Source organism: Bos javanicus, chromosome 4 (genome assembly GCF_032452875.1).
Source record: "Bos javanicus breed banteng chromosome 4, ARS-OSU_banteng_1.0, whole genome shotgun sequence".
Lineage (NCBI taxonomy): Eukaryota > Metazoa > Chordata > Mammalia > Artiodactyla > Bovidae > Bos > Bos javanicus.
In genome coordinates this window covers 28195460-28220291 of record NC_083871.1, presented here as the reverse complement: position 1 = coordinate 28220291, position 24832 = coordinate 28195460, and the positions used below count along the sequence as shown (strand labels likewise).

The following is a 24832-nucleotide window of genomic DNA, read 5'->3' as shown; positions in this document are numbered from 1 at the left end:
AATAACTGAGTACTAAATTCTGGTATTTCTTGAACACATTTTATCCATACCTAACCCTTGATTCCCCACATTCACCCACCCCACCTTCTGACAACTTGGTGGCTTCAAAGCATGTCTGAAGCTGTGGCTGCAGCACACTTGTGCCTCAGGTGGCAGAAATGTTGACTATTTCTCCCTGCATCTCCTCAATCAGAAATCTAGGTGTCCTTTACAACTGGTGTTTTGGTTGATGTCTGTTATTTTAATATCCCATTCCAGATACTACTTGCTTCAGATTTTTCCTTTTTCAGAAACCAAATTGGTCCCACATCCTTTTTTTTTTTTTTATAAATAAAGATTCACTGAAACACAGCCGTGCTCATTACACATCAGCTATGACTTGCTACGATGGAAGAGTTAGGCAGTTCAAACACAAAGCTTTATGTAGTTACTGTCCAGCCCTGTACAGAAGAGAATTTCCTGAACTCTGGTTTAAAGCAAGGAGGTATAGAGATGAATGTGCCTTATTTTGTACAAGATCACTCTTGCATCACTTAAGAGAAACAAAAACGGAGAAAGCAAGAGTGGCTGTGGGTAAACCACTTTGTAGGATCGAGAAATGGTACAGCAGAAAGACCCGATTTGGGATGGTGGCCACTGGAGTCGAAATAACTGGAGAAATGAAATGTTTAAGGACAGCACGCAGGATGGGTAATGGATTGGACACAGAACAGAGATGGAAAGAACAACAGGAGGAATATAACCCCTAGATCCCTGTCTAGCAAAACTAGGATACTGGTGCCATCTGCTTAGACTAATAAACCTGGAAGAGGCTGAGGCTTGGGGGAAGCACAGTGACAATGGCTTTGGGCATGTTGACTAGATGTGCCTTTGTGGCATCAAGGGATGCTGCTGAGCTAGAAGTTTAGGAAACATCTGGAACTCAGGTGTGAGCAGAAGGTTTAGGTTTTTGTCATTCATGTAGAGATGACGATGAAGCTATGGTCTGGAAGGAAAATAACTAAGTAAAATGATAAGAAATATTTACTAAGTGCCTACTGATAATGACTATGAAAATGTGCTCCATATGTAATCATTTCAATACCACCTTGTAAGATAATTTCATTTTCCTTATTTTACAATTGAGAAAACTGAAGTAAAGACGGTTAAAATAACTTATCCATATTACACGCTCAAAAAAAGAATACAGAGTGTGAAAAGCATTTAGGTAAGGATGGTGGGCTCACTGAGCAGAGATTCTGCATTTAATTTGGCAGCTAGAGGAGTTTCGAAGGGTTCCAACGGCTCCTTTGGTTGGTTGGCTACAACATGGACCAAAAAGTGGCCCGTAGGAAGTGATTTAGAAATGTCAAACCTGGCTTGGTTTAATGAAAGGAAGGGATTCAAAGACTTTGGGAGACTGGAATGTTAGAGTGTATTTGTCTGAAGCCAAGTCAAAGGGACATAGCAGCCAGTCTAAAAGATCTGTGAATAGCCAGAGCTTGAACAATTGGAACAAAAAAAATTAATAATGATGGTACTGGATTATAACACATATGATAAATATCTGAGATCCATTCTGATATAAATGTATAATGAATAAATTAGTAAATGAAAGAGAAAAGAGCTCTTCATTACAGATAATTTCCAAGTAATTAATGAAGACAGAGTAAAGGAAATAGAAAATTGGCACTGGAACAGAATAATCAGTTTTGCAAGTGACAGCCTCTGATGGCTGCTAAAACTATAGAGCAAAAGTTTGAGGAGAAAGAGTGTATCTGCATAATCTTAAAGTATCTTTCCAATATATTTATTAATTCTAAATGAAGACATTCTAACTTTACACTGAAGATCTCCTTAATCAAATGATCCAGGTTAACTCTGCCAATAATAAAACAAATTGACATTACGCACTGCAGATCTGATGCATTAAGAATGATATCACATCACTGCTCTGGCAATCTTACCAAAAATGCATATCCTCAACCTAATTATGAAGAAACCTTAGAAAAACCCATAATTAGAGACATTTTTCAAAACAACTGACCAGTACTCTTTAGAAGTGTCAAAGCCAAAAATGGTACAGAAGACTGAGGAACTGTTATAGATGAGAGGAGACTGAGGCATGGCAACTAAATGCAACGTGTTTATTATCCTGGAACAGACTAAGAAAATTATTGGAAAAAACTGGTTGAATCCAAAGAAAGTCTATAGTTTAGTTAACAGTATTACATGACTGTTAATCTCTTAGTTTATGTAATAGTGCTATTGTTGTGCAAGATGTTAACTTAGGGGGAGCCAGGGGGAACTTATAAGAGAATCCTCTATTATATTTGGAACTCTTCTGTAAACTTAGTTATTTCAAAATAAACAGCTTAATAAAATCCCTTTTTAAAGTGAGCAGTAGAAATGCCACTGGTGACCAGAACAAGACTGCAAAGAGAATACAGTGGTTCTGACAGGGATTTGTAGCTGCTAAAATGGAGATAATTTGAAAGAAACCTTTTTCAAGAATTTGCTCCTGGAGGGTTTGAGAGCCATGGGATGGTAAGATGTGAGGTTGTTGGCGTCTGTTTTTAAGAGGAGGGATTTTAAGGTGTTTAATTGTTGATGAGAATGAACAGTTCAAAGAAAGCAGTTAGGTAGCTGCATTTTATTGGAATAAAAGTTTGCTGCTGAGATTGAGGGCAAAGGTGAGATGGACTGGACGGAGGTTTGATGAGAGTGAGGCTTGAAAAGGTAGTTTGAGAGAGGTAGTGAAAACTGGCCTGAGAAACACAATAGAGTCATAATGGGCCACTTGAGTTTGGTGATCAGAAATGTACACGAGGTCAAATTGCTGCTTCATGACAATCTTAAGCAGACCTGTTCATTTAGGTCCAATGTTAGAGTCCCTTGAAGACTATATTCAGGGTTGAGATTTCTTAGATTGGTAAGGTCAAAGGGTAAGATTTTAAGGCAGATTAAAGGTAGATATGCAAATTAATTTAAATGTTATTGTTTTTAAGTTGGGCACATAAGTGAAGAAAGGAAAGGGATAATGAATTAGGAAAAATTAAAATAAGTGAAATAAAGTACAAAGTTTTATGTGTGTGAGTCAACAATTCTATGGGTCTGATGTATCCTTCTCTGGAAGAGACATGCCCGCAGTACTGGTTTACAATTTGATTTTTTCAGGTCTACTAAGACAGTACTGACTCACTGGAAAAGACCCTGATGCTGAGAAAGATTGAGGGCAAGAGGAGAAGGGAGCAACAGAGGATGAGATGGTTGAATGGCATCACTGGCTCACTGGACGTGAATCTGAGCAAACTCCAGGAGACAGTCAAGGACAGGGAAGCCTGGCGTGTTGCAGTTCATGGGGTCACAAAGAGTCGGACGTGACTTAGTGACTGAACAAAAACCAGACAGTAACAGATGGCCATCTGTCCTCCAGGGTCATATTATTTCCTTTTGCATTATTTATCCCTATGAGTGTATGTCTTAAAATCCTCTTAATTTTTAGTGGAGTTTTATAGAGGAGTGAAAGAAATGAGCATTTTTAACCTATTATTATTATTACTTGAAATTAGAGCCCCTCCTCCATTTTAACTCTAATTTCAAGTAATAATAATAATAGATTAAAAAAAAATTAGAGCCCCTCCTCCACTTTAACAAGGGATTTCCCTGGTGGCTCAGACGGTAAAGCGTCTGTCTACAATGTGGGAGACCAGGGTTTGAGCCCTGAGTTGGGAAGATCCCCTGGAGAAGGAAATGGCAATCCACCTCGGTACTACTGCCTGGAAAATCCCATGGACAGAGGAGCCTGGTAGGCTACAGTCTATGGGGTCGCAAAGAATCGGACATGATTGAGCGACTTCACTTTCACTTTTCCATTTTAACCCCACAAATAAGGTTTACTGTTCTTTGTTCCTCTTTTCTGGGGACTTTCCCTAGTGGCTTGTGTTCTTATGTGTTTGATTTTATTCATTTACTTAAATATGCATGTATGTATTTATCTGAGGTCATATTTTGTTGAGGTTGATCTCTGCATACAATTAGGGCCTAAATTAAGGATACTTTCCCCCAGAAAGGAATTGCATTTGCTTCCTCCAGAACCAAGGAGGAAGATAAGACCTCTTTACTATCTATCAAAGTCATATTACTGATTCTTACACGCACCTTAGGCTTTTTTGTGCAGTTATAGCACGGCCATCATCATTTGCCCCAGGAACGCTCTCCCTTTTTGTGTTACTTACTGCTTACTGAGCTATTGAACAGCAACAATTGTTTACTCCTCCCTATTAAATTTCAGCTTATGTTTTCTTTATCCTTCATATTCCCTTATATTCTAGCAAGCCCATTAATGGATTAAAATGGTCTGTTTTAACGTATGCAGAAGATATTACATTTTGGAACAGGTCTTTTCTAGTGTCTATTTTGGGATACTTGGGAATAGGAAGTCTGGTGGAACTCTGTTCTTATCTGTGAAATGATGTGGGACGAGGAAGGTCATATGCTTTAACAGAAAGAAAGTGGGCTTTGAAAGCATAACCAGACCAGGGTTCAAATGTTGGTTTTAGCGCTGCTAGTTGAGACTTTCAAGTTTGAGCGACCTAAACTTGTTAAGCCTTAATTTATTCATGAACCAGATGAGGAAACTAATTATGCACTGCAGCGATGTATGAGAACTAGAGGTCATATGAAACCTATGTTTGTGCTTGTGTGTGTGTGTAATATATATGTAAATACCTAACAAATGGTCTTCACCAAACTTGACCTTCGAGCACACCCTATCTCAATGAATGGTATCACAGGTGTGTGTGAAGTGCATCGGGGTGCTAACAGCTGAGAAAATAATCAGAAAGCATTTCTGTCCTTAAAGAGCTTGCAACCCGAGAAAGATGCATAGTTTTATTTAGATTCTTGGTTTGATTAGTTTTGCCTTAGTAGAAATGTGAGTGAAAGAAAACTCATAATTACAGATGCAGTTGGAATTAAAAAAAAAAAAATTTCCAGACAAGTTAAGTCTCTAAGCAGATGGCAGGTTTTCCTTTTAATTGTGGTATATTCTAGTATTAGTGCTCCACCAAACAATAATCCAACTCTCAACATTTCAGGAGAATGGTTAATAAGAAATTGAAAATCAACTTTCAAAAAGCCATGTGCACAAGTCTGATCTGGCTCTGAGACAAGCAAGGCTGGTGGGGTTAATAGTGGGAAAATGTCTAACGCCGCTTTTCTTCAGTGAAGGTCGGCCTGGCCCAGGGCTGCAGCGTCAAGGCCTCTGTCTACAGCCAAAAAAATCTATGACAAATAGCAGCTCACACCTGACAACAGTCAGGGTTTTAAACTCAACAGGGCAGGGATTTGAAATTCTGCCAATCCTTGCATTTTTTTGTGATTAGATGTAATTTGCAAGTTTACAAGGGGCTCCAAAGTGGATTCATAGCTCTATGGCTCCTCGCAATTTGGCACTGCCCTTCTAGAACTGACTCTGGCTAAACCTCAACTAACCAGAATGTTCAAAACTCCAAAACTTCAGTTTAACTGATTTTCCCTCTAAACCTGTCACGTTTGGATGAAATGGGGAAACGTGTATACAAGAATAGCAAAAGGAATGAGTATCTTTCTGAGCTAGAATAATATAATAGCAAAGACCACTGACTTTGGAGCTAGAATGCTTGATTTATGAGCTTGCTTTTACCCATTTAGTAACTGTGTGATCTTGCAAAGTATTTTATCTAGATGTGCCTCAATTTACTTGACTGCAAAAGAGGAATGAAACAGTAACTATCTCATAGAGTTGTTAAGTAGATTAAATGAATTAACACATTGATACCTAATACTTAGAATGGTGCCTGGCACATTGTAATTCATTTGCTATCAGCTTACAGGGTTTGCATTGTGTAAATAATTTCATCCAATATCCCTCCATAACTTCTCTGTGAAGAAAACTGATATTAAAGATGGGTCCCCCAAATCTCAAGCCTTCCGATCAGCAGTTTCTTTTTCTTACTATTCAGCTTTGCTTTGAACATTTCCCCCTACTGCTCCCCACCACAGGAAGTGAAACCACTACCTATTCTGTTGTCCAACCTGAAACTTAGAAGTCATTCATCCTCTCCATGCCTATTAAATACTATATCAAGCCAACATCACTTCTGAATTAAATTGCTTACATCTGACAGTAAGTCCTGCTATCTCTCACCCTCACCGTGCAGGCAGAGTGATCTTTTGAAATGTAGGTTTTATCACGCTCCTTCTCTGCTTGACATAAATCAACAAATCCTTATGAGTTAAAAATCCATTTTCAACATTGGGTATATCTCTTATTCTCCCCTGGGTCTCAACAGGATGGAGATGGAGGAGAGAGGGAAAGACAGAGAGATAAGGAAAAAAAAAGGCAGAAAATCAAAAGAAAAAGGAACAAAAAGAGAGAAGAAAAACTGAGTGTGGGTTAGCTTTTGGGTGTGGAGTCAAGAAGCTAGAGGGCTCTGAAATGATTTATGCAGTGCTTGTTGCAATCTGGGGAAACAACCCTTTAATCTGTGTGCATAGACCCAGGAGGTCAAAATCTTGGACAATTTCCTCACAACACAAGATGTATACAAATTCCTTTCAACTTAGAAACAATCCAATTTTCTCCTGGATCATCTGATGTAAAAGGATTTACATATATACCTTTTCTCCTTGGGAAGGGGGTAGGTAGAGAATATTAAAATAATGGGAGGAGATGGCTGAAAATGGTATTTCACATATAAGAATAGATGCTGTCATCTCTAGAGCAAATTTTACCTTTAACAGTCTTTTTTTCATTAATTACTATTCAGATATCTTAATCACCAAGATAATTGGATGGCACCTTCTCTGACTACCCACTGTAATATAACACCAACAGTGTTTGTATTACCAGGGGTTATCTCCAATGGAAATAGAGTTAAAATGAAATCAACAAAATTAATATCCCTCCATATGTTTCCAAAATCATTTGTTACTTTTAAGGGTAATTTCTGAACAGAGGACATAGATACAAGAGGAGCAGATTAAGGAAGAGGGGGAGAAGAGAAAGAATGTGTTGAGGAAGAGAAGAAGGAAAAGGAAAGAAGAACCACAGACAGGACGAGGAGGAGGAGGAAGTGACTCACTCAATATCATATAAAAACATAAATTAAGTAGAGTTCTGACAAGGAGACAGTGTCAACTATACCCGCCTCTGATCTCCCAGAGAAAATTTTATTCCATTTTTATTTTTCTAGAATGGGTGACAGGGTGTGCTCTGCCCATTGCAGCTGCTTGAACGATGTGGATAACCAATTACCTTGTAGTCAGTTACACAGTTACATGGTATATTGTCCTACAATGGGAAAATCATATCCCTTTTCATGTTGGTCTCAAAAGTTGGATAAATTCAGAAGACCATAAATGCAACTCTCATTGCCCTAAATAATGCTGTGTGTTCTGTGTATGAGTTTAAAAAATACAGATAAATTTAGCCATACTGACAAATTTCATGTGCAAGAGACATGGATGTTGTTTCTCCACTGATACACAAGTCTGACAAGATCATATGGTGACATTGCAAATAATGTTCCTTCCTCATTCTGACCTATGTCATCAGTTTGCTGTGGTTGGCATAATAAAGAATTCTAAGACCCCAATCTACTAAACAAGGGAAGAATTCCTAGAGTGAGAGAGAGATGAAAGTGGGGGAAAAGGGAAAAACATCCTAGAATTCTTCTATGACTCTGCTTCTGATTTGACATTTTTTGGACACATTGCAGCACCTTAGAAGAGCAGTGTGGTGACATGTCAAGTAATTTCTCTGGAAATTCCGCAGGAAAGTTAAGTGGCTAGCTTTTTGTCACATGTATGGTGAGGATTACACTGATATTCATATTATTTTTAAATCCCCTATGTTAGTGATTTTCAACTTGTCAGCTGCAAACCACTGGAGGGCTGCAGGAAAATTTTCAAAGAATCCTCAAATCCTTGTGTACATATATATTTTCTTGGTCCACAAATCAAAAGATACTGTGATTACCACTATGATCATGCAGGAGGTCTACGAAGTTGGTTGACACTTAAAAGGAGTACTCTTCTTTCTCAAATATTTAAATAAATAAAAGGAAACCATGACTATATACTTGTGGTTTCCAAATTTTGAGGTTTCACAGATCAATATCAACATCATTCATTATATGTTTCTCAAACTTAAAATTACAGTCTTTCAAACTATATAAATTTAGTTTTATGGAAAACTCACTTCATGGTTCTTCCTTTCAACATCAGTGAAAGTGTTATCGTGGGCCAGGACCGCTGTAAACATGATATCTGGGAATCTTGCTTCTCACCTTATTATTTAGATGAAGGTAAGAGTTCAACGGACTGTGATTTCAGGAAAGGCTATAAACATATGATAGTCCTTTCTCCTTCTCTGGGCTGACTTTTACCTGGCATTGCTTGTTGGTGATTATAGATGGCCAGTCAACTCTTAGAACTGCCATCTCCAAGCTTAGCAATGGAAATGGTTAGCTCACAAGTAATTCATGTTCTTTCTAGCTTAGAAGTGACTCATCACTGTGGGTTGTAAAAGAGAGTGAAGAAGTGGGCTCTCATGGATGTTTTGCCTGCATTTCTTAATCCCTTGCTCTGCTCAAGCTAACCAAGGAGTATAACCTTAGTTAAAAAGTCAGTCTGGGCTAAGGAAAAAAAAGTGTGGCAAATACTGACGTATTAGCTGACTCATTCATTCAACAAATGTTTGCAGAACACCTATTACATTTCAGACACTGCAAAGCAGAGGCTACAGCAATTGAAAACAAAGAACATCAGCAAAAACAATCTCTGCCATAAGAAGCACCCAGGAAACACGCCTAATATAGACTAGGGATGAATGGTGATTCAAGACGGCATCCCAAAGACATAACATTTGCGCTAAGTCTTGAAAACTGAATAGGGATGAGGCAGAAGACTTGGTGAGCTGAGTGAAGAGCATGTGCAAACATGAAACTTCTTGACCATACCTCCCTCTCATCAGAGATGGCTGATCTTTGTATACACCCACCATCTTAAGCTGAAACCAACCCTTACCCGTCAGGGGCAGGAGTGGGGCTTGAGGGGTGGTTCTTTACCTGTCAGGAGAAATAGTTGCCCTGCTGTTGCCTTGTAAGGCCTTTTCTTCTCAGCTAAGTAAGTAGTATAAACAAGGACAGGGCAACAGGGATGACTTCGCTGCAAAATACTCACATCCATGTGGCCAGGCAAAGGGCCAACGCTAATCACAGCCTCCAGCACCTGCATACCCTCAGCTGGGGGGCTCAGTTCTCAAAGAGAAAACCACATAACGCCTGTCAGCACCTTGCTGTCTGCCTTGGGACAAGGCAATCGAGGAACTTGCCTGAATGCTTCCCACATGCTCCAAGGCCTGCTTCTCCGCATTTACATGCTTTTCCGATACTGTAGTCCCAAACCCCAGCACAGAAGAATCTTCCGAATCTGGGATAGGAAGTGAGTGGAAATTCGAACATCTCTTAAAGTTAAAAGGAGTCACCTGTTTGACACTCAGAGACAGGTGAAGAGGCGGCTGCCCTGTTTAACAAAGGCTACCTTCAAGCAAGCTTCCTGCACAGGCAACCCGGGCAGCTGCAAAGGACCCCATGGTCAGAAGGGCTCTCATTCTTGGTTCAATGCTCTGCTGGAATTTTCTGGAAATTATTAATATTTTTTAACAAGGAATCATTCACACATCTTCATTTTGCACTGGGATCGACAAAGTTTTCATGAGTCCTGATAACCTTCCCCACCAAAGGTAAGATGGGGTGTCTAATCAAGCGCCTGGAGCTCTGTAGGAATGTGACATGATAGTGTGTTATAAAACATGTGACATGGAAGTGTGTTATAAAACAGAAAAATGAAACTTACAGTACAACTTTATAGTTTTTCAGGAAATATAGCATTGTTTGCTAAGTCAGGTACCCATGATTTTGATTTTCTAAGTTTGTTTCAGTTTGTTACCCCTGAAATACCACCTTCTTTTACTGCATTATAGACTTTACACAGTCCCTTTCTGTTTCTTTAGCCTGGAAGTGTAGCCCCAAATACAGACAATTCAAAGAAACACATAAAAATGTACCACACAGTGGTCAAAGCCACAGGACCAAGCCGTTTTCTCTGTACAAATTCTCACCTGTGTCCCAACTAATGAGAGATCACTATCCTCGTGTGTGTATCTTTTCTTTCACCACCTCGACCCACCATTCAGTGCCTTCTCAGCCACAACTGGAGTTCTGCTTATGGTGATGATGCTACTCTCAAATCATGTTTTGGTAAATATATATGTGTGTGTGTGTACTTTTTTTTTTTTTTACATCACCAGCACCTTGATTTTCATCAGGACAGGCTACATAATTTTCAGGCACAGTGCAAACTGAAATGTGGGCTCCTTGTCTGAAAAGTTTGTGAAAATTTCAAGGCAGCAAGAGTAACAGTATTAAACCTTGACAGGAGCCTTCTAAACATGGGGCCCATATGACTACACTGTTTAAAGCCCATGAAGCCAGCCTTGATTCTCTCTGGCCATAACTGGGGCCCACACCCACTCTTAACCAATCACTGATAAGTGGGTTGAGCCTTAGACTAAGAACAGCTGCCCTGGAGCTGGGCATAAGTTCATCTTCCCTTGAGTTGTATGGTATCTGGTTGCAAGGATTCATGGGTAAAACCAGGCTTTTTCTGAATAGACATGAGGAACGCATAATTACTGAGTAGCCAATAACAGCATCCATGATACCATACTGAATCCATGACTCAGAAGGAGGAGTCTGTCTTCAGAAGCCCTCTTTGATACAAGCCTGGGTTCCCTAGGGCCTTGATGGGTTATTCAAGTCATTCTTCCTTGAATCTGCCAACTCCCAATTCCCTTGTACTTCAGTCCTCGCCCCTGGTACCAACCCTGCCTGCAGGTACAAGTAGGGTGAGAAGATAGGTTCCATCTTCCTGGTGATTATCATGTAATTAAGGAACCATGACTGAAAGACCATAAAACACACGAAAACTCAAACAATAGAAAAATTTAAAAAACACCACTCATTAAAATCTCCATGTTAGTGTGAGAAGTTTACAGAAGTATCAGATTTAACAAGGTCTCCGTCTAGTCAAGGCTATGGTTTTTCCAGTAGTCATGTATAGATGTGAGAGTTGGACTATAAAGAAAGCTGAGTGCCGAACAACTGATGCTTTTGAACTGTGGTGCTGGAGAAGACTCTCGAGAGTCCCTCGGACTGAAAGGAGATCCAACCAGTCCATCCTAAAGGAGATCAGTCCTGGGTGTTCATTGAAAGGACTGATGTTGAAGCTGAAACTCTAATACTTTAGCCACCTGATGTGAAGAGCTGACTGATTTGAAAAGACCCTGATGCTGGGAAAGATTGAGGGCAGGAGGAGAAGGGTACAACAGAGAATAACATGGTCAGATGTGTCACCGACTCAATGGACATAGGTTTGGGTGGACTCCAGCAGTTGGTGATGGATAGGGAGGCCTGGCATGCTGCAGTTCATGGGGTCACAAAGAGTCGGACATGACTGAGCAACTAAACTGAACTTGGTGGAATACTCAAGTGAGTTCAGGAGGAAAGAGATTTTTATGGGGGAAGTGGTCAGGGTTGGATATTTGCAATGCATTTTGGAGCAGAAGACACAGATTCAGAATCCACAGGGGCAGAATTCTTACACAGAAATTCTGATAGTACAGTAAATTCTTTTCAAGAGTCAAACAGGTTTGTTTGGTGAAAGCAGACTGCACAAGTCATACAATAACGTCAGTGGTGAGAGGAAAAACATCACGCAGGGCAAAGTCATTACTGGGAAGTTAGATCCAGTGCAAAAGCCAACAGCACAGTTTCTAAAGATATATATAAACCATGAGTTTTTATACCTATGTGAAACTGTTATTTCCTTCAGAACATTCCCTGTTTCTTCATCTGGCCAAAATCCTGTTCAGACGTTAAGACTAAGCTCAGGCCCTATCACTGCCAAGGAGTCTTCCTCTAACCTTCCTTGAGCCTTTCTCACTTTCCAGTACTTCTCCTTCTGGCTGAAAGGGGCTTAAGGTCTGTTTCTTGTCCATGATCTCAGTGTACGCTGTGACTTCTATTAAAATGATCTATTTTGGTGCCTCTCACTCACTGGAATGCAAACTTCCTAATATTAAAAATTCTTCCTTGTTCCTATTCTGTCCTTTGCCTTGATAAGTGCTCCAGTTATTATGTATCAACATGTAATAAGTACTTAAGAATGCCAGTTGAAAGTGATGTGAACATAATATATACAGGGACAATGATTTTTAATAATCTGTGTGTATAATGGCAGAAAAAAATATACTCAGAAAACAAGAATCTATGTGTAAAAAGTAGATAACTTTTCTACTACTGATGACCTTAGTGAGGTGTTAGAATAGACTGAATAAGCACAAGATGAATGGATTACACAACATGCCAGTCACAACCATATCTCCAAATTACTACTGAGCAAGCAAAGACAAAGACTCAGAGTCATAGAGTCTCTGGAAGGTGGCTTCTCCACCTGTGTTTAAAAAAATGCTTCAACAAAGGAGTTGAAGATTTGACGCTTTCGAACTATGGTGTTGGAGAAGACTCTTGAGAGTCCCTTGGACTGCAAGGAGATCCAACCACTCAATCCTAAAGGAAATCAACCCTAAAGATTCATTGAAAGGATTGATGCTGCAGCTGAAACTCTAATACTTTGGCCATTTGATATGAAGAGTTGACTCACTGTAAAAGACCCTGATGCTAGGAGATATTGAAGGCAGGAGGAAAAGGGGACAACCAGAGGACAAGATTGTTGAATGGCATCACCAACTCAATGGACCTGAGTTTGAGCAAACTCCAAGATACGGTGAAGGAGAGGGAAGCCTGGAGTCTTGCAGTCCATGGAGTCGCAAAGAGCTGGACACGACTGAATGACCGAACAACATCAACAAAACAGTGGCAAACTAAGGACTTTCCAATCCTCCTTCACATTTAATTTTCCATTTTGTTTTCCCATTCACACTAACTTTTATATTAATTTGTGCCTGCTTTTAGTGTGTGTACGTGTACACGCATGTGTGTGAGCAAGCTCATGCATGTTATCATCTAAAAAGAAAAATTCCTGATAAATTAACACTGATGTGAAAGGAACTGGATAGTTTAAAAAAAGTATCTTAACTCTCCCTTTTTGTTCAGTTGGATTTCGTAGTAGGCTTTCTCATGAACGTTTTCTTTAAAACCAGTAAATTATTGGTGAATTCCAACATCATTAGGAGATAACTTACCTCAGTTAACACTGGACAATATAATCACAATTTCTATGTTAATTTCATTGTTTTGTGTAAATACTTAATGGAAGAAAATCCAAACACTCTTGGAAAATATGAGAAAAGCAAGGTTCTAAATCTAGAATCTTCCAACTTTGTTATCAGTGCAAGACTGCCACAGTAAAAAGTGAGGCAATAACACATTTAGGTATGAGTACATAGTAGCTGCAAATCATAATTACTTCATATATATTCCTTACATTTGAAAAACTCAAATATATTTTTCATATCCTCAATTCTCAATATATGTTTAATGAGTACCTTATTAGAAATATTAAAAAAATTTGAAGACATACTTTGAATTTCAATGATCTTCTGTAGAGAAATAACGGCATTCATATTTGGAGTTTGGTGGAGAACATCTTCTGCAAGTGGCTCCAGCTGTAAGAACAGCAAATGATAACATGAGCAGGACATTATGACTTTGTAAGTTTGACAGAAGCAAACCAAACTGAAACAACCTTAAAAAAATCTTGCTCCAAGAGCTAATTAACATTTTGCTGATATCAGTTCCAAAAGTGTAGCCAGTTTTATTTTCTGTTTTGTAGCAACATAATTAAATTCCAAGGGGCTTTTCTGTTGGTCACAAAACTAATCTATGAAGTCCCTGAAGCAGGTACGTGTCTGTGTATTAGTCGTATTTAAAAATCCGAGTTACTTGTGTAATTTTTGTAAGTGCCTCACAGAACTAATTCCATCATGTGTGTAAATGCAGCTGGGCCCTGCAGAAAAAACCTCAGGGAAGCTGAAGTAGACAGAAGGTGGGAAGTCTATTATCCATACTTTCGCAGTGTTTTTGCATCTAGCTACCTTATATGTTTGGATATGTCACAGTAGAAAGCCACGAGACATAGCTGCTCTTGTTCAATTGCTACTGAATACATAGCAGAGAAAAATTTCAAATATTTTACCAAAGATAAAACAACTGTACACTTTCATTAGGCTTCCACTGTATTCACATCTATGCAGATACCGACGTGGAAGCACAGGACAAATTCCTGTCTTGCAAATCTATCCTGATCTTCTGGAATAACACTGATTTTTCATGGGGAAGCTCAGCAAACATTGTTTTGAAGAAATGAAGAAGAGCTTTAAGTAATTTATGGAGTGTTCTGGCAGGACTAAATCTCATGATGCATCCCTGGGGAATACCTTGGTGATATGGCTTGGTGTGGAGCAGGACGAACTACACAGCCAGAGCGCTTACAAACAAAATAGCTGTCTAGCTATTGTGACCCAGAAAGCAAGGAAAGTAATAGTAAAAAAGGGACTGACAACCACAAAAAAAGCTTTTTTGGTAAATTTAAAGCTAGTAGTCTCAAACATACCAAACTATTATAAGGCAAGAATGGGAAATGATGTCATTAGACATTGTGCTAAACCATGAATTCATCTATATCCCTTCATCTGTAGGGAAAAAAAAAAGAATATAAAAAACTCCAGATTCCAAGTTTCCACAGCATATGCGAGTGAATCTTCCCCCCAGGGTCTCTTTGAATTGATTATTCTATACTTCAGTCATGGAATCTACAACAATAACACCTTTCTTCCAGATGCCATAGGATAGCAGACTAGCTCAGGGATATTTATACGTGGGTAGATTCACTAAATATAACTTTCCAGGGTGTTTTTCTTAGCTGCCTAAGAAAAACTTTTAAAACATCAAAAGGTTTACTTGCAATATAGTTTGGCCAGAGGGGAAAGAAAAAAAAAAAAACATAGTGAAACGTTCTGCAGTTTTAACCACTTAAAATTGGTTAAAAATCATTTAAAAAAATTTGGTATTTCAGATAGTATCTTAAAAAAATATGTTACCCTAGTAACACCCTCTTAACTCAGAGGAACTCCTGAATCATAAACGGAAGGTTACTTGGAAAACTCTTACCCAAGAATTAGACAGGGTTGAGCTACCTTGCTCATAAATAATCTTTCCTTTCACTTCTGTCTCGGGGCTTAGAGAAAAATTTTTCATAGAAATCAGGTAGACTTTCCTAATAAAACGTTGTGAAATATCATTCTGTGTTCGAGTACTTAAGAACAAAGGCACAACATTGTATCAGCATATTTGGTTCTTAGAAAAGCTTTCCTGCAACTTCAGGGTGGACATGCTGACACGCTGAAAGGCGCTGGCTCCTGGAACGGGAGCTACAGCCGAGCATGAACGTGAAAACCTCAGTTCTGGAATGCTCTCACATTAGGTCTGTGGGCTATTTTTAGGACTTAGGTTATGTAGAAAATAAAGGTGATTCAGGGTGTTAAGAGTAAAAATACAAACAGCCCTAAACCTCCAGTTTGGAATCCTCAGTTAGATACGATAAAGTTGTGTCTATTTATGAAAGTAACCTAGAGAATTAAGGCAATTACACTGATAATTTAAGCCTCCCAAACTGTTTTCCTGCATGTTTTAGGTGAATGTCATTTAGAGGATTTAACCTTCAGTAAATTGCCCAATTTGTTTCATTTTGAATGTATACACATAGACAGAGTTGAATTCACATGGTTCTCAATGTAGGTTCTTTATTTTTTCTCTAGTAGCTCTTCTGAGAAGGCAGTGGGTAATACTCTCAGTTGGCAAGAAGGCAAGCAACATTTAGATTCTGTTTTCATAAAATTAAAACCTTGTCTAGAGGACCACAGAATTGAGTTATCTTCTCTAGAAGAGTTTGCTGATTTAATAATTCACAATTATAAGCTCTAAAACATGTGACTAAAGCATCTGTTTTATAAATATTTATGAGTATTGGTCATTATTAGTAAAATCTAATAACTAGCTGTAATAAAATATTAAATAGTCATATTTTATAAAATTGGAGAAAAAAGAATATACAGTAAAGCTGTATTATGTATTTAGTTTGGCTGATAATATGTAGCAAAAATACTGGCAATGAGGCTACTCAATGTTAGTAAGAACTATTAAAAGATAAATAAGGAAGTATTGCAATAATTTATGCAAACTCAAGAACTTCTTCATGTTTTATACTAGATAAAACAGATGCAGATGTAGGAAATCACACCTATCCTGCCATCTTTTTTGCACAATTCCATCAAGTAATAATAGTTGTAGGATACACTAGATGATTTTAGCACAACTTCTTGACATCTGAAGCTCTCGTCTAGATTTCCTATATCTAAAGCTTAAATGCAATCATTACAGCAATTCTTAATATAGATTTTCAGACTCAATACAGGGATATTTGTTTTTCTGTATCTTTTACAGAAAGTTACAATACTGTATTAATACAATTCAGATGATGTTTGTTAAGTTGCACATACCATGTAATTTCTAAGTACTATAGCTATTTTAATGCATCATAAAAGTTGTGGCCATTATAATGTTGTGAATAAATAATTTTTAGATTCTTTAGAACCAGATCATTTAAAATATCAAAAATCATTTTTGCTGGCACTAATGGAAATAGGCAAGGGTATTCTTGGAGAAGCTCAAAACTTACTTTGTACTTAAGAGACAAGGAAATCATCTCTATCATTTTCATGATTCAGAAAAGAACAGAAAAAAAAGCTAATCAGATTTTACAAAATATAACAGGTACGCGAGGATAGATGCACACATCAACCAAGCAAATGATCTACTAACTAATCTTAGCTTTTATATTACATTTCTCAGATATGCCAAGTATTTTTACACTCTTACACCTTTATGTATTCTGTTCCCTCTGAATTTTATTTTCCCCATCCTTCTTTGAACTGAAACCTTACTAAAGCATTCAAGGACTAACACAAACACTGCCTGCTCTGAACTCTTGTCTAAAATCCTCTGATAGAGCAAATTGCTTCCACCTCCTTGTCTCCTTTGCACACAAATACTCTGGTTTACTCAACACACAGTATTGTAATCAGCCATGTGTGTCATACTCTATTTTGTTGTAACCAATGTAAAGGCAAAGATAGGGCCTAGTATATAATAGGCACTAAAAAAAAAAGTTGAATGAATGGAGAAAGGATTAATTGAAAGAAAACATGGGGAAAAAGAAAACAAGTTAAAGTGTTAGTCACTCAGTCGTGTCCGACTCTTTGCAACCCCATGGACTGAAGTCTTCATGGAATTCCAAGTCTCCATGGAATTCTCCAGGCAAGAATGCTGGAATGGGTTCCCATCTCCTTCTCCAAGGGATCTTTCCGATCCAGGGACCGAACTCAGGTCTTCTGCATTGAAGGCAGATTCTTTAATGTCTGACCCACCAGGTACCCTTAAAACACGGGAGATAGGCTTTAGGTGGCTCTCCAAAATCAACTAACCTAAATGGAGCAGATTCTTCCTCTTAGTTGCCTGCCATAATCAGGGCATGTTTTTAGACTAAAAGAGCAGGAAAATCAACAAAGATAATTCATTTTTAAATCAAAATAATTGATTTTAATTGATGTTTTAACTGATTTTTAAATTAATCAATTTTGTTAAACTTATTAATTCTAATAATGTATAAATGATTTTGTATAGGATTTCTAAATATACAGTCATATCTTATGAATAATGATTTATTTATGCCACTCCAACTTACTATTTTTTAATTTCTTTTTCTTACCCTATTGCACTGTCTGGGACCACAAATATAATGGTAAAATGAAGCAGTGAAAGTAGGCACCTTTGTCATGTTTTTTATTTCAAAGAAAACTTCTCAGATTTCACCTTTAAATTTGAAGCATACTATAGAATATTTGTAGATATCCTTTATCAAGTTAATAAATTTCCCTTTTATTCCCAGTTTACCAAAAGTAGTTCATAATTCAGTATTTAATTTTTCAACTAATTTTTAAACATCTATTGAAATGGTCACATTTCTTCTTCATCCCCTTAATGTGGTGAATTATAACAACTAATTTTGGAATGTTAATATGTTACATTTGTGGCCTAAACACAATTATGGGTTTTTAAGATAATGATGAACTACTAATATTTTGTACAGGGTTTTAATTACTATCTTTATGAGCACAATTTTCCTGTAATATTCTTTTCTTATAAAATTATTTTCAGTTTGGGTATCTGTATTATACTAGTTAAAAAAAAAAACAGTTGTGAAATATTCTTTTCCCATCTTTCCCTTTAGGCTAAAACAATGTAAATTATTAGCAGAATACACTGATGAAGCCATATGGGTCTGGTGTTTTCTGCAGGTATATTTAGTATTGAAGATTCAATTTTGTTAATTATAGTAGTGTTCAGGTTTTCTGGCTTTTTGATTCAGTTTTTGCAAGCTTATATTCTTACAAGGATTTTTTCCATTTCAAATAGAATTTTAATTTTCTTTTACATGAGGTTTTAAAAAAACAATTCTCTTATAATCCTTTTAATACATTAAAATCTCTAGTAAAGTTCCCTTTTTCATTCAGAGAGGTGGTAATGTAGGATTTCTCTTTCAACCAATCTTTCCAATGTTTCAACCAATCTATCAATGTTGAGAACTATTTCAAAGAACTAAAATTTGACATTATTAATCTTATATATTGTATGCTTGTTTTTATTTTCTTTATATTTCATTCACTCACTCCATGTTTAATTTGTGCTTTGATTTTCTAATTTCTTGAGTTCTGTGTTTCTGTCTGTAATTTTAAGCTTTCTTTCAATATATGCATTAAAAGCTTACATTTGTCTGTAAATTCAGGTTATAGTTCCATAATACTTCAGCTCAAAATACTAATTTTTACCATGATTTTTTTTGACACATGAGAGACTGTATTTTGAAATCTCCAAATATAGATTTTCAATTTGTCTTTTTATTTCAAATTATACAACCACTTTATTTTTTAGTCTTATTTTCTATTTTGTATCATCAGTATTTTATTTTTAATTGTATTGTAGAATACTTAACATGAGATCTAACTACTTAACACACTTTTTAAGTATGCAATACATTATTACTTACTATATGTACCATGTTGTAGAGGACAACTCTAGAGCTTATTCATCTTGCTTAATGGAATCTTATGCCCATGGATTAATAACTCCCCAATTGCCCTTCTCCTCATCCCTTGATACCACCATTCCACTATTTGATTTTATGGATTTAATTATTTTATATACCATGTAAGTGGAATCATGCAATGTATGTCTTTTTGCAAATGGATTATTTCACTTGACATAATGTCTTCAAGGTTTATCCATGTTGTTGCATAGTGCAGAATTTGCTTCCTTTTAAACACTGACTAGTATTCCATTGTATGCATCTATTACATTTACTTATTCAGTCATCTGTCAATGGACATTTAGCTGTGTCTATATCTTGGCTATGGTGGATAGCACTGCAATGTTCATAGTGCTAGTATCTCTTTGAGATCCTGATTCCGATTCTTTTGAATAAATATCCTAAAGTGGGACTGCTGGATCACATGGTAGTACTCCATTTAACTTTCTGAGGGTCCTCTCTACTCTTTCCCATAGCAGTTGTACCATTTTGTATCTTCATTGACAGAGTGCAAAAGTTCTACTTGCTCCATGTACTTGCCAACACCTGTTGTCTTTTTTTTTTTCCTTAATAGCGCTGTTCAGTCGCTCAGGTGTGTCCAACTCTTTGCAACCCCTATGGACTGCAGCACACCAGGCTTCTCTGTCCTTCACTATCTCCAGAGTATGCTCAAACTCATGTCCATTGAGTCGGTGATGCCATCCCATCATCTCATACTCTGTCACGCCCTTCTCCTCCTGCCTTCAGTCTTTCCCAGCATCAGGGTCTTTTCCAGTGAGTTGGCTCTTCGTATCAGGTGGCCAAAGTACTGGAGCTTCAGCATCAGTCCTTCTAGTGAATATTTAGGGTTGATTTCTTTAGGATTGACTGGTTGGAACTCCTTGCAGTCCAAGAGACTCTCAAGAGTCTTCTCTAGCACCACAGTTCAAAAGCATCAATTCTTTGGCATTCATCCTTCTTTATGGTCCAACTCTCACATCCATACATGACTACTGGAAAAACCATAGCTTTGACTATATGGACCTTTGTTGGCAAAGTAATGTCTCTGATTTTTAATATGCCGTCTAGGTTTGTCACAGATTTTCTTCCAGTTAGCAAGCGTCTTTTAATTTCATGGCTTCAGTTACCAGCTGCAGTGATTTTGGAGCCCAAGAAAATAAAATCTGTCACTGTTTCCATTTTTTATAATAGTCATCCTGATATTATGACACATGGAAGTGATATCTCATTGTGGTTTTGACATACTTTTCCCTGATGAGTGATGCTAAGCATTTTTCATATAACTGATGGCGATTTGTACTAACATATCTTTTTGGGAGAAATGTCTATTCAATCCTTAGCCCATTTAAAAATCAGGTTTATTATATTTTAGTACTGAGCTGTTAAGTGTTCCTTATATAATTTGGATATGAACACCTTATCAGATATACAGTGTGCAAATATTTTCTCCCACCCACAGGTTGTCGTTTTTCTGTTAATTCTCTTTTTTGCTGTACACAGGCTTTCTAGTTTGATGCAGTCCCACTGGCTCGTTCTGTTTTGTCGTTAATGCTTTTGGCATCATATCCATGAAATTACTGCTAAGAGCAAAGTCACAAAAGTTAACCCTTATTTTCTTTTTAGGATTTGTATAGTTTGAGGTCTTATGTTAAAGTATTTAACTCTTACCAGTTTATTTTTGTGTATGGAGCAAGATAAAGTTTCAGTTTCATTCTTTTATAAGTGGACATCTAGTTTCCCCAATATCATTGTTCAAGAGACAACCCTTTCTCCATTTTGCATTCCTGGCACTCTTTTGAAGATCCGTTGACATATATGTGAGGATTTATTTCTATTTTGACTACTGTAGCTTTGTAATTTTTTTGAAATCAGGATACATTAAGCTTCCAACTTTGCTCCTCTTTCTCAAGATTGCCTTTTCATTTGTGGTCTTTTGTGATTACATATGAACTTTAGAATTTTTTTTCTATTTCTGTAAAAAAATGCTATTGGGACTTTGATAGGAATTGTAATCCAATCTCTAGCTCACTTTGGACAGTATGGGCATTTTTACAATATAAAGTCTTCTAATCCATGAATGTGGGATATCTTTCTATTTGTTTATGTTATGTAATATATATTCTAGTTTAGTTTCACTATGATATTATACTCTGCATGAAATCAATTAATTGAAATTTAATGAAACTTGCAGTACATCCACAAATATAATAAGCTATTTTTGAAAACTTTACAAGTGTCCATGAAAAGAATGATATTCTGCAGTTACTGGGTATGGCCAATTATATATTTCAATTAAGGCATGTTTATTGAGGTGCTTAAATCTTATACATACTCCCCTTTTTACTGTCTTCTTTATCAGCTACTGAAAGAGGTATCTTAAAGTCTATCACTATGATTGTGGTATTAATTATTCCTTCCATTTGTTTCATTCAATGTTTTCTTGCTATGTTTTGAAGCTCTGTTATTAAATTATAACTTTGAATTTTTTATCTTACCAGTTAACAGAATATTTGAACTGTGAACCGTATATCTCTAGTTGTTTTTTCTTTGTCTTAAAGTTCACTTAACTGATACTGGTATAGCCATGTAAGTTTTCCTTTGTGTATTTCTGTAGTTTAACTTTTTCTTCACTTTTTATCTTCCAACTTTCTTTGTCATTATATCACAGGAAGTGTGCCTTTTAACAGTATTTTTATTACTATGTGATAATCTCTGCCTTTAATGGTGAACTAAATCCATATATTTATGTGGCTCAGTCAGTAAAGAATCTGCCTGCAATGCAGGAGACCCAGGTTCGATCCCTGGATTGGGAAGATCCCCTGGAGAAGGGAATGGCTACCCATTTCAGTATTCTTGCCTGGAAAATGCCATGGACAAGTGACTGGTAGGCTACAGTCCACAGGGTTGCAAAGAGTTGGACACAACTGAGAGATTAACACTTGTGTATGAAATTGCACAAGGTTATTCTACAATTGCATACAAAAACACAGAGGGGACAAATGTAACCAAGACTGTTTTGAAGAAAAACAAACTGGGAGATTTCTTCTCCCACATATCAAGATTTCCTATACCACTATGAAGTAAAGATAGTTTGACAATGTCACAAGGATAGAAAATGAGACCCGTGGAGAAGTTTAGAGTCTCCATGTATATATGTAGAAAGACACCACTGCTGACCCATAAGAAATGAATGGTCTTTTCAATATATGGTACTAGATCAAATATATATTCACATTAAAAAACCTTATGTACCCCAATGTTCATTGCAGCACTATTCACAATAATCAGGACATAGAAGCAAACTAAATGTCTATCAACAGAGGAATGAATAAAGAAGATACGGTACATATATACAATGGTACATTATTGTTGTTGTTTAGTCACTAAGTCACGTCCAACTCTTTTGTGACCCCATGGACTTTAGCCTGTCAGTTTCCTCTGTCCATGGGATTTCCCAAGCAAGAATACTACAGTGGTCCTTTTCCAGGGGATCTTCCTGACTCAGGGATTGAACCTGCTTCTCCTGCATTATAAGGCAGATTCATTACCACTGAGCCATCTAGGAAGCCTGTACAATGGCATATTACTCAGCAATGAAAAAGAACAAAATAATGCCATTTGCACCAACATGGATGCACTTGAAGAGACTGTCATACTAAGTAAGTCAAAAAAAGACAAATATCATATATCACTTACATGTGGAATCCAAAAAAAGGGTACAAATGAAATTATTTATAAAACATAAGCAGAATCACAGATGTAGAAAACAACTTATGGTTACCAGGGGATGGGGGAAGAGGGATAAACTGGGAGATTGAGACAAACATACACACACACTGTTATACATAAAATAGATAACTAATAAGAACCTGCTGTATGGCACAGGGAACTCTACTCAATACTCTGTAATGGCATAAAAGCAATTATCCTTCAATAAAAAATAAATCAATTTTAAAAAGTGAATACATGTATAACTGATTCACTTGGCTATACACCTGAAATTAACACAACATTGTAAATCACCTACACCACAAGAAAAAGTTAAAAAAACTTAACTTCTATGTTACGCTATATACATATTCAACTCCTGAAGAGTGTGCATCTAAATGTTCAGGCAAAATCTTTAAGACGAGATTACAGAATACGTTCAGGATTTGGAATAAACGGAAAGAATTCAAAAAGAATTAATCCTAAAGGAAATGATTAATAAATAAAAGTAATTTTCAATGTAGTACTATTTACCAATGTACACGATTAAGAAGGTGAAAAGACAGATAAAATACTTCAACATATGAAACCAGCAACAGACTCTACAAAGAGCTGCTTAAATCAGTTAAAAAAGAAAAAAAGATAGTCTGAAAGTAAACAAAAAACCTGAATACGTTCTTCAGTAGGTGAAAAAGTGAAAGTGTTAGTTGTGTCTGACTCTCTGGAACTGCCTGGACTGCAGCCTGCTAGGCTCCTCTATCCTTGGAATTCTCCAGGCAAGAATACTGGAGTGGAAAGCTACTCCCTTCTCCAGGGGATCTTCTCAACCCAGGGATCAAACCTAGGTCTCCCAAATTGCAGGAAGATTCTTTACCATCTGAGCCACTGCTGCTGCTGCTGCTGCTAAGTCACTTCAGTCATGTCCGACTCTGTGAGACCCTGTAGATGGCAGCCCACCAGGCTCCCCCGTCCCTGGGATTCTCCAGGCAAGAATGCTGGAGTGGGTTGCCATTTCTTTCTCCAATGCATGAAAGTGAAAAGTGAAAGTGAAGTCGCTCAGTCGTGTCTGACTCTTAGCAACCCCATGGACTGCAGCCCACCAGGCTCCTCTGTCCATGGGATTTTCCAGGCAAGAGTACTGGTGCCATTGCCTTCTCCACTAGGGATGTACAAATAATAAACAGAAGAGCTGCTTAAGTTCATTAGTATTCTGGAAAGGCAAGGCCATGATTATATACTACTATATACCCAATTAAATGTCTAAAATTTAAAAAGTCTGCTGATGCCAAGACTTGGCGGGATACAGAATAATGGAAATAGGTATTATGCTGCTGATAGAGTATGAATTGTGACAACCCCCATGGAAAGCAGTTTGATATTTTCTACAAAAAAATACATATATGGATACTTCATGACCCAGCAATAATTCTACCTTTAGATATATGCTGAACAAAAATGTGTGTTCAAATGTACCAAAAAGATATATAAAATGTCTATCACAGCACTGTTACTAATGGTCCCTAAACTAAAAAAAATTCCCTACATTCATTAAAAGTAGAATAGATAAATAAATCATGACATTGTCCTGGAAATTCTTTTTATAGAATCTAATAATAAAAATGAAGAAACTATAGCTAGCTGCAATAACATGGATTAATCCCACAACGTTGAGCAAAAGAAGTTGGATGCAAAGGCATGTGTATCTATAGTATGATTTCATGTATATAAATCTCAAAAACAGGAACAGGTAAATTAAAATCTTATGTTAAGAACTAAAAACCTGGTTACGTTCAGAAAAGAGAAAGGAAGTACTAATTGGGAAAGTGTGTATGTGAACTATTGAGGTACTGAAGTTATTGTCCCCTTGATGGTT

The 24832-nt window shown here is 37.1% G+C and overlaps 1 protein-coding gene across 7 annotated transcripts in view; it reads right to left on the bottom strand.

The window, feature by feature from the left end:
- HDAC9 (histone deacetylase 9) overlaps nucleotides 1-24832 on the bottom strand; it is a 992890-nt gene that overhangs the window by 38258 nt on the left and 929800 nt on the right. For all 7 annotated transcript variants that reach the window (XM_061413649.1, XM_061413654.1, XM_061413650.1 and 4 more), the window contains one exon: nucleotides 13630-13714. In XM_061413649.1, the coding sequence (XP_061269633.1) occupies nucleotides 13630-13714 (85 nt within the window). The remainder of the gene's footprint in view (nucleotides 1-13629; nucleotides 13715-24832) is intronic.